At 50.0% G+C, this 8,915-nt stretch overlaps 1 protein-coding gene across 1 annotated transcript in view; it reads right to left on the reverse strand.

The window, feature by feature from the left end:
• Nucleotides 1–5,654, reverse strand: part of DRGX (dorsal root ganglia homeobox) — a 33,613-nt gene extending 27,959 nt beyond the window's left edge. The window contains exons 1-3 of the mRNA XM_019953724.2: nt 5,482–5,654; nt 1,335–1,432; nt 385–486 (exon numbers count right to left, since the gene is read on the reverse strand). Coding sequence (XP_019809283.1) covers nt 385–486; nt 1,335–1,432; nt 5,482–5,515 — 234 coding nt within the window. The 5' untranslated portion in view covers nt 5,516–5,654. The remainder of the gene's footprint in view (nt 1–384; nt 487–1,334; nt 1,433–5,481) is intronic.
• Between the last annotated feature and the right edge of the window lie 3,261 nt (nt 5,655–8,915).

An 8,915-nucleotide genomic window follows, 5' to 3' on the forward strand; every position in this document is an offset into this window, starting at 1 on the left:
CCCTGTTCCCATATGAAAACAGAGTTCTCTGCAATTGACCGGCCTTACCCCAGAGCGGTCAGAACTGCTTTGAGAATAGCATCTCAGCTCTTTTTTTTTTTTCCAAAGCAAGGAAATGGATGTGCATTGATGTAATTTAGTACCTTAGAGACGCGGACAAATTAGTGTAGAACATTATCACTAGTTAATTATGAATGACCGATTAATCAACCTAATCTAATATTCCACATTATGTTGATGTTATTAAAGTGCATCATGAAAATGACAGATAGTCTTCATTTGCTTTCTTTGGCCAAATGTGCACTCTGCAGTCATGATGTCAAAAAAAAAAAAAGTTTGCCAGTTTTAATATTAGAGAGTTAAATAATTAAAACGAAGGTTTACCTGCACTCTGGCTTCTGTGAGGTTGATTTTCATGGCTAGCTCTTCTCTGGTAAAGACATCAGGGTAGTGTGTTTGGGCAAAAACTGCCTCCAGAGCTTCTAGCTGGTAAAAGGAAAAAATATTTACTGGTGAGAGGTTGCGGCTAGGTGAGAGGAAACAGAGGCATATTTCAAATTTTCTATGAGTGGTGAGGAAGTCATTTCACAGATCAAATAGGGGAGGAAGAGGAAGAAAAGAGCTCTTTGAAAAGATCCCACAGAATTCAAATTTCAACCGTGATGACTTAGGAGCGAAGACTCACTAACAACCTTAGGGCTACGCCAAGAGGTAGGAGAGAGGAGCTAAAATGTATATATGCCTCTACATTTAAAGTGCAGCCTGCGGGGCTTTCACTATAGGGCTTGGAACAGCAGAAGCAACTTGCACAAGCCCTCACTGCGTCAGCTCCACGGAAGCCGCCCAGGCTTTCTGCTCCAGGGTACTCTGGGAGAAGGACAGGTTTAAGGGCCCTGGAAACACTATGTCAAGGCTCCAGTTGTAGCCCTTCCACTGATGGACAACGATACCGTCTACAATTCCCTCAACCTCTTGGGCTTTCTCGTCTATCTGCTGGGGGTGAGAATACCTGACCTGCCTCCCTCAGAAGGTTATTTCGAGGTTGAAATGATATTGCTACACGGCTGATGTGAACATGTCCCCGAGATTATCAGCCTGACACAAATGGGCACCAGCATCACTGCCTCTTCATTTACTATCTAGGATGACAACAAGGTCCTCTGCCCTCTCTCCAAACAGATTCCTCGACACACAAATTGTTCAAGAAAACAGAAAGATCCGGTTTAACATAATTAAGTCGGCGGCCTTATTTTAAAAGACAAAGAAGAGCTGCTCAAACTCTAAGTGTTTTGGAGGCAGGAAGTGGCCGGCTCTCAGAAGGGGGACATCATCACCTGCTGAAGAGTGAACGTGGTCCGGTTACGGCGCTGTTTTCTCCGCAGAAATCCATCGTCGAAATCTCCCGTGGAATGGTTGCCAAAGGGTGCAGTGCCTGCGGTGAGCAAACTGGGTCAGTCTGAACACAGCTCCACCCCACGGTCCTCACGCAGAGCCCCTGCTACGCACCCTCACTGGGAGACCGTGGCCTGTCCCCTCCAGACGGAACCTCGTCTGGCTAAAAGGGTTTTTCTCTGCTCCTCCTCGCATGCGCTCTCTCTGTCCCAGTAATCTCTGACTTTAAGCTCAACTACGCCTATTTCATAGGGTGATGGCAACCTTACTCCCCTAGACAGCCAAGCCCACTTGTGAAATTCGGGACCCTCTGAGTCAGGAAGGGTCACTGACTTGAGACGGAGCCTTCATCAGCTTTCTGGCTCCAGCTGCATCTCTGCACCTTCAGCTCATCCCTTCTACTTCTGATCCTTTAATAGAAACCTCGAAGTTTCCCTTTTGCTCACCTGTTACTTTACTTTTCCTTGTTTCTATAAACAATAAGGATTAAAGGCTGGGAAAGGGAGAAGAAAGAAATCTCCAAGAGATTTCCCCAGCGCTCCTCTCCTAGAACTTCAAGGCATGAGCAAGAAAGAAGTTTATAAATGAATATTAATACCATTGGTCACAGCTCATCGGCGCCATAGTGGATCTGTTATATAGATGTCAATTAATAAGAAATCTGCTCTAATAGTGACTGTCCTGAATTCCAATCAGACTTCAACAGAACCATTCTCAAAGGGCATCCCAGCCTCTGGCCAGGCTCATAAAAGACCCACTGCTCCTGATTCTCTGAAAAGAAAGGCATTCTTTCCACAGTTCTCCCTGGCAGCCTCCAAAGCTCGTATTAAGCCGGAACAGAGTTTGGCCCCAAACGTGCATTCAGATCATTTTCCAAATGTGCATCATTTACTTGACAGTCCACAAAGACTTTTTAATAAAACAAATGAGCAAGTTCCCATTAGCCAATGAATGCTGTACCTGCCATGGGCTCCGGTCTCAGAACCACTGCATGCTCGGCATTAGGAGCTGACAAGTCACACCGCCCAGGCATTATCCCTCTGAAGGACCTCAGGCCCAAAGTAGCAAGGTCCTTCGGGCTTTTAAAAATTCTATGTACTAAAAGGAGTCCCTCCTACTCATTACGCTACTCCCCTCATCCTATGCCACGAGACCTCCACTCTCTGGTGAAGACTTCTCCCTCCATTGTCTCATCCAAATTGCTTTCTTCCTTGAAATCCTCAAAATATTTTTCTCTAGCTCATTGGAAACTTCAAAGAGACAGACTCTAAACAGTCTTATTCCCATTATTTTGTGGGAAACCAAATTGTCTCCTTTTAAAACAAAGCACCTGACTGGTGAGGATGAAGGGTAACCTTTAAGACTCTCCAATCACAATCAGCCTCACAAATTTCTGCTTGCTTGTCCCAAATTGTATCACAAAGTGTACATATAATATCTTTAAATGAAACCCTTTATGCCACACTGGATCCTAAAAAAGGGTGACAATTGATCAAATTAATAAGAACAAAGATTGACAACCTAATAGAAAAGAAAAATATGAGAACATGTTTTTTACTTAAAAATAAATAGAATGGTTGATAATATTATGAAAATTTAGACCTTTAAATAATTAAACAAAATATTTTTGCAAAAAAAAAATAAGATGCACAATTATAACCAGTACAGATAAAAGCCTAATGCATTTTACATGCTCTTCACCATTCGTAGGAGCACAAATAGGTGAAGACTTATTAGAGGATAATTTGACAATATCTGCCCAAAATTTTAAGTGTATATACAGGTATTTAGTCTATAAATATACTTAAAAAGTGTGCCAAAATAGAGAGAGAATATTGTTCCTGGTAACATGATAACAGAAAAAAATGGAAACAACCAAAGTGCCCAACCGTAGACATTTTCTGTGCAACATATAATGGAATACTACACAGCCGTTTAAAATAAGCCGGTAGATCTGCATATGTTAACACAGAAAAATCACCAAAACCTGTATTAAGAAGAGGAAAAACCAAGCACTGAGTGATGTGGCAGTATGATCTCAGTACAAAGAAGGCATAACGTATACAGGCAAAAATACATGCATGAGGTAAATGCAGGTAAAAACATATTTTTCTTGAATGAATCACAAGAAACCAACAATAGGGAGTATCTTTAGAAACAGAGATAGAGAAGGAGGATCTCACTTTTCAGTGTACAAGTTTCTGTTCTATTCGAATTTTCTGAGCAGGTAGATGTAGTCCTTTTTAATTTAACTTCAGCAAAATTAACTGAGAAGTGAGACTATGAGCCATATTTGCTCTCACCTGTATGACTTTCTAGATTAATAAAAATTAAAAAGCCAATAGGCAATAATGAGATGTCAGATTCCAAAGATCTGTCCTCAGCCTTTCCATCTGCAGCAGTCACCTCCTCCCCAGCAAGACTAAACTAAAACACCCCTTTCTGTAAAGCTGGCTTTGAAACACATCTGCCAAGGAATAAAAAAGTTCTTAAAATCCCATTTCCTTTTCTTCTGGTCACAGAAATCAGAATCACCGTTGAGGTGGATGTGCCCAGATGCAGGAAAGATGAGCTGAGCCGAGGGTAGCAGCAGCTCAGTGCTCTGGGGCCACGACAGGCTAGCCAAGGCTCTCCCCAAGTGACTTCTGCAACCCACTCTGCAGGCTGGACTTTCCCCTTCAGTCACCCTGGCAGCCCACCATGAGCTAAATGCCCAAACCTCAACCATCCCACTTTAATGGAGAGGTGAGCTGCTGAATACCAATCAGTCCAAACCCGAGATTCAGATATGCAGAAAAGGTGTGTCTACTGCAAAAGCAGAGGCTCTCCCTGCAGTCCTAGGTCAGGGGATGAATCTCTCAGACCTTTATAAAGCCCATCAGCATGGGTCCTTGGGAGTAAAAGGAGGTAAAATGCAGTCACGTGTCTGTCCTTCCCTTCTTAGGAATGCTGATCAAGCTGGCAGGGCTTCAACACTGGTCTTCCTTAGCCTGCTTTAGAAAATCTTACTGAACTCTTAAAAGCTTCTATGGAAAAAACAAAACAAACTTTCTGAAATCCCTTGAATATGGCCCAGCTGAAGCCGGCTACTGCTGCAGGTAACCAGCGCAAGGTGAAGGAGCATGCTCTGATATTTCAGGTCCTCCACCATCTCACTACCTTTCGCCCTGCCCCATGCCTTTGATTTCTTTACCTCCAAAACTCACTCACCTCCCCCACCCCCAAATAAATCAGAGGAGTAGGTTGCCACCAATTCTTGGTATTGCTCCCAGTTATACGTCATGAGACTACTGGTCTGAGGAAGGTGCTGTTAAAGGGCCAGAGTGTGTGGCTTTGCATTTGCCTGAGGCATTAGTAATCTCCTCAGTTTGTGGAGGGCCCACCCCTGAGGAGTCCTCAAGACCAGCCATCCAAGCTCTCCCCTTCTCACCAACTTATCCCCACCTAACAACCTACCGCAGGGGCCATGCCAAGGTTCCTGAAGGGAAATTGATTCTAAGAACTGGAGACCCTCAAAGACCCAAACCCTGGCCATGGGATGCCCATGGGAGTGGGAACTGGTTAGCATTGGGGGTCAGAAAACCAGTGAGTCACAGAGGAGGAGCCATGCCAGGGCACTTGGTGGGCAAGGCCACCGGACTCCTGAGGGCCACGTTGTCCTGGAGCAGACCTTGGGGACCCTGAGCAAGACTGCCTTGGGCAGGGAATGAGAGCAGCCTGGCAGAGGGTGGTTGGGCCATGCAGGCCGCCTAGTCCACCGTGAAAGATTGATGCAGCCCCCTGGGCAGGGGAGTCTCGATTAGAGGCGTGACACCAGCATCTGTGCTAGGAGGATCCGCCCGTCCTGGCAGGGCACATTGCCTGGGGCTGACCAGCCCAGGCAGGGATGGGGGAGGTAGGAGGCAGGTGGCCACGGGGGCGGAAGGCTGGAGCGGGATGTGGGGAGGGGTCTAGGGGGCCTCTACCCAACTGCGGGTGGCTGTGCCCCTCTCCAAGCGGGGACCTAACCTAACCAGCCCCAGCTGCCGCTTGGGCCCTTTCTGGCGGGCACCGGCTTTTTGGAGCAGCTTCGGCTCGGCGCTTACTCACCCTCTAGCTGTGGTGGACAGTGGAAATAAAACATCGCCGACGGCCCGATCGACTGCACGGCCAGGACTCGGGAGGGTGACCGCAGGACCGCCAAGGCACGCGTACGCGTCGATCTGGCCCGGCTGCAGAGCAAACAGCGATAGAGTCGAAGTCTCCCTCTGCCTTAGCCTCCACCCGGCCCGGGAGCGCACTGGGCGCTCCCTTCCTGGAAAACCCCCTCCCAACGCCTTCAGCCCACTGTGGGCACTGGAGGGGAGGTGGAGTGCCGTCGCAAGCCGGAGACCCTGTGGGCAGCCCTTCCGTTCGAGTCCACCACCCGGACAGACGTCCCCCAGCCTCGGCCCCAACACCAAGCCTACGCAGTCTGGTTCCCGGCTCTCAGGGGTCCCCACCGCAATCCCTGCTCCCAAGCCACCTCCGCCGAGTCGGCGAGCGCGCCAGGGCGCACCGGGCTCGGTGTGTGGGTGGGGAGCCGCGCGTACCTCGGCGGGCGGCGGGAGAGGAAGGCCGGAGCGCGACCGCCTCTGGTCCGTTCGCCGGCTCGACTGGCAGCGGGCGGGGCTGCGCGCGGCTGGCGCCCGCAGGACCAGAAAAGTGACTCGGGAAGTGGCCAGATGTCTTGCTGTCTGTCTACAGCGCGCGCCGCCGCTCAGCACTCGCCTTTATAATCTCACGCATAATTGGCCTTAATCTGATTATTTCCAGCGCTGTCTACAGCGAGTAACTTGGATAGGTCTACTGGGCCTTACAAATGGCCCACGTGGTGTAAAAAAAAAAACAACCCGTCATTTCTTAGCAAACATCAGGAATGTCTTTCCTCTTTTCTTGTAGAGGGTTGAAACAATAACCACTACCACCACCCGCAAAAGGCATTATTCTCTGGCCACTCCACCCCACCCCCACCCCGAGTTCCCTCTGCCTCAAACCTTTTTCTCCGCAGGAGCTTGACTTTAGGCTCCCCTTGTCAGAGGCCTGGTGACTCCCGGGCTGCGAATTGACAAAGAGCTGCTAATTGTCGCCACCGGATGGGTTTTGGGGGGACTCTTTGCACACGGCTTCCCTTTCCAAGCGACCGTACAAAAGGAAAGTTTGATTTTGTTCTCAGCAAGGGGTCCCTGAATTTATGTTCGCTTCTCCATGCAAATGATATGCGGTGGGACCCTTCGCAATTACTTTTAAAATGCATCCGAGGCAGTCACTCAGCGGAGAGAGACCGCCCTTCCCTCTGCCTGGGTGAAAATTAAACTCTAAAGTACCGGGCTGAAATTTTCAAGTCAGGGGCGCGGGATTGGATCAAATCACATAAACTGCAAAAAAAGCAAGTCTAATGGCGCATAATTGGTTCTGTAATAGCATTACACTAGGATAATAGCCCGTTACGGCCCCCTGCACTATTAAGTGCTTCCCTGGCGGAAAGCCTTTATGATATTAAAGGGGGAATATAATGATATTTTGGTTATTAAATGCGTGTAATTAATTTATGCACCACTGAAAATAAAGTTGGTATTATGACCCACTCAAGATGCATCAGAAGATGCAAGTCAGACAACTGTTGATAAGTTCTGGTGTCTGTGTTCCGTCTAGACTGCTGATTTTATTTTGGGACGATGGCTTCTTGGACAGACTGCATAAATTGAATATTTTATAAACATTCTAATGCTGTGTTCAGGATCCCTGGTGAGGCAGTAGGTCGGGTCCTGCATCGCCTGGGATCCAGCCTTGATCTTAAAGACACAGTGAGTGGGAAGCAGAAGGCCTGGGGGCCCACACATGCACACCCACCCCCAAGGAAGGTGCATCGAACTGGAGGGCAGATTGGCTGCCAGGGCCCTGGACCACCCGTGGATGGCCCTCTGAAAACCGCCAGGAAGAAGAACCAGGACGGCTTCCTCAGAGACAAATCGGGCCGCTACACTTCAGAGGCCCCTCCTGGGCTCAGCCCACCCAGGCGCAGAAAGCCGACCTCATCTCAAGGAAGAAACCACTGGAAACGCTGGCTGGATTCTGAGTGGAGACAGCCCGCAGCGCCAGCTTCACCAGGGCCACCGATTCCAGGAGTCCAGGCGACCCGCCAGCGGGGAGCATGCCTGCAGGTCTGGGCAGCGGGCGCAATAGCAAGCTGGGCTGGTGGGGTAGTGAGAGAGCCATTTCCACTCCATCCGGAAAGGGCTAGAGCCCTGAGAAGCGACCCTGTTTCAGCTCAGGCCAGGAAGCTCAGCGCGCTCTCTCTGTCTTCCTCAGAGCACCCGTGCTCTCTGGAGTTCTTTTCAAGAGTCGGAGTCTCCCCCTTGAGTGCCTGGGTCTGCCAAAAGCTCCCTCAAACTCCTACTTACCCTAAGCGGCCTCCTGTAAGCACCCTGCGCGCTTCGGAGCCGAGTGCCTGTGAAACGAGGTGAGGAAAACATCTGGGCTAGCTCCACAAGATGCTCCAAGGAGCACCTGAGTATCTGTGTAGGAACCCTAGGAACCAGGCGCCCAGCGCCGCGTTGGCCCCAAAAACCAGCTAGGTCCAAGCCCATCTCAGGTCCCCATTCCTGACATCGGCCGAAGCAGTTTCCTGTCAAGGCCCAGAGATGTCCTAGGCGCTGGACAGGCTTGTCCTGGGTCTGCAGGCGGGGCGCTCCCCGAGCCTCCCTGTCGGTCAGAACCCTGGACAGCGGCACCTGTTTCCACCGGGAGGCTAAAGGACGCGACCAGTCACAGGGTCCCCTCTGCGGCCCTGTGCTCCGCGGCGGCGGGACGCACCCCGCCAAATTCTGGGTGTTGGGACCCGATCCCCATCCTCTTCTTGTCCCAAACGAGAAAGTTACTTGGGACGCTCGCTCAGTGCTCGCAGCAGGGGCTGAACTCTCCGTTCCTCAGCCCAACGCCCAGCTTCTGCCCCGCGGCGCCAGCCGGGAAGCGTCCCACTGCCGCTCTCCGTCTCCCCGGCCTTCCCAGCGTCCCGCACCCGAGCCTGGCTGTCTGCCCGCTGGGACGCTTAGCCGGGCTCCCGCAAAACACTCACCCAGAGCGGGGCTCAGAGCCAGCGGGACCCTCGGTCTCGTTTCCCCGAAGTTCCTCTCCCCCAGCCTCGAGGCCGGGCTCGTTCCTGTTGGCAAAACAGCGAATAAACAACCAACCAAGCAATCACGGAAAGTAAAGGCTACAGCAAACTTTGATGACGGCTCTTTTTTTCCTCGGATTGTCTCCGACCCTCCGGGCCGGGACCGGAAAGAGGTGACTAACACGTATTGCTACCATTTCCCTCCCCTCTAAAAAAGAGCTTCGGTAAGGAAAAGGTTATTTTTTCTTAATTCTTGTGCGGTAAAATGTATTTTCCAATTAACCAAATTCACCGATCTGTCCCGCTTGGACACTCTGATAATTTACAACCTAAAAGTGTACTTTCTTTATCTAAAGACCAAGGTGACTGCTTTTAATTTTCTCTAACC

Source organism: Bos indicus, chromosome 28 (genome assembly GCF_029378745.1).
Source record: "Bos indicus isolate NIAB-ARS_2022 breed Sahiwal x Tharparkar chromosome 28, NIAB-ARS_B.indTharparkar_mat_pri_1.0, whole genome shotgun sequence".
NCBI classification, from domain to species: Eukaryota; Metazoa; Chordata; class Mammalia; order Artiodactyla; family Bovidae; genus Bos; species Bos indicus.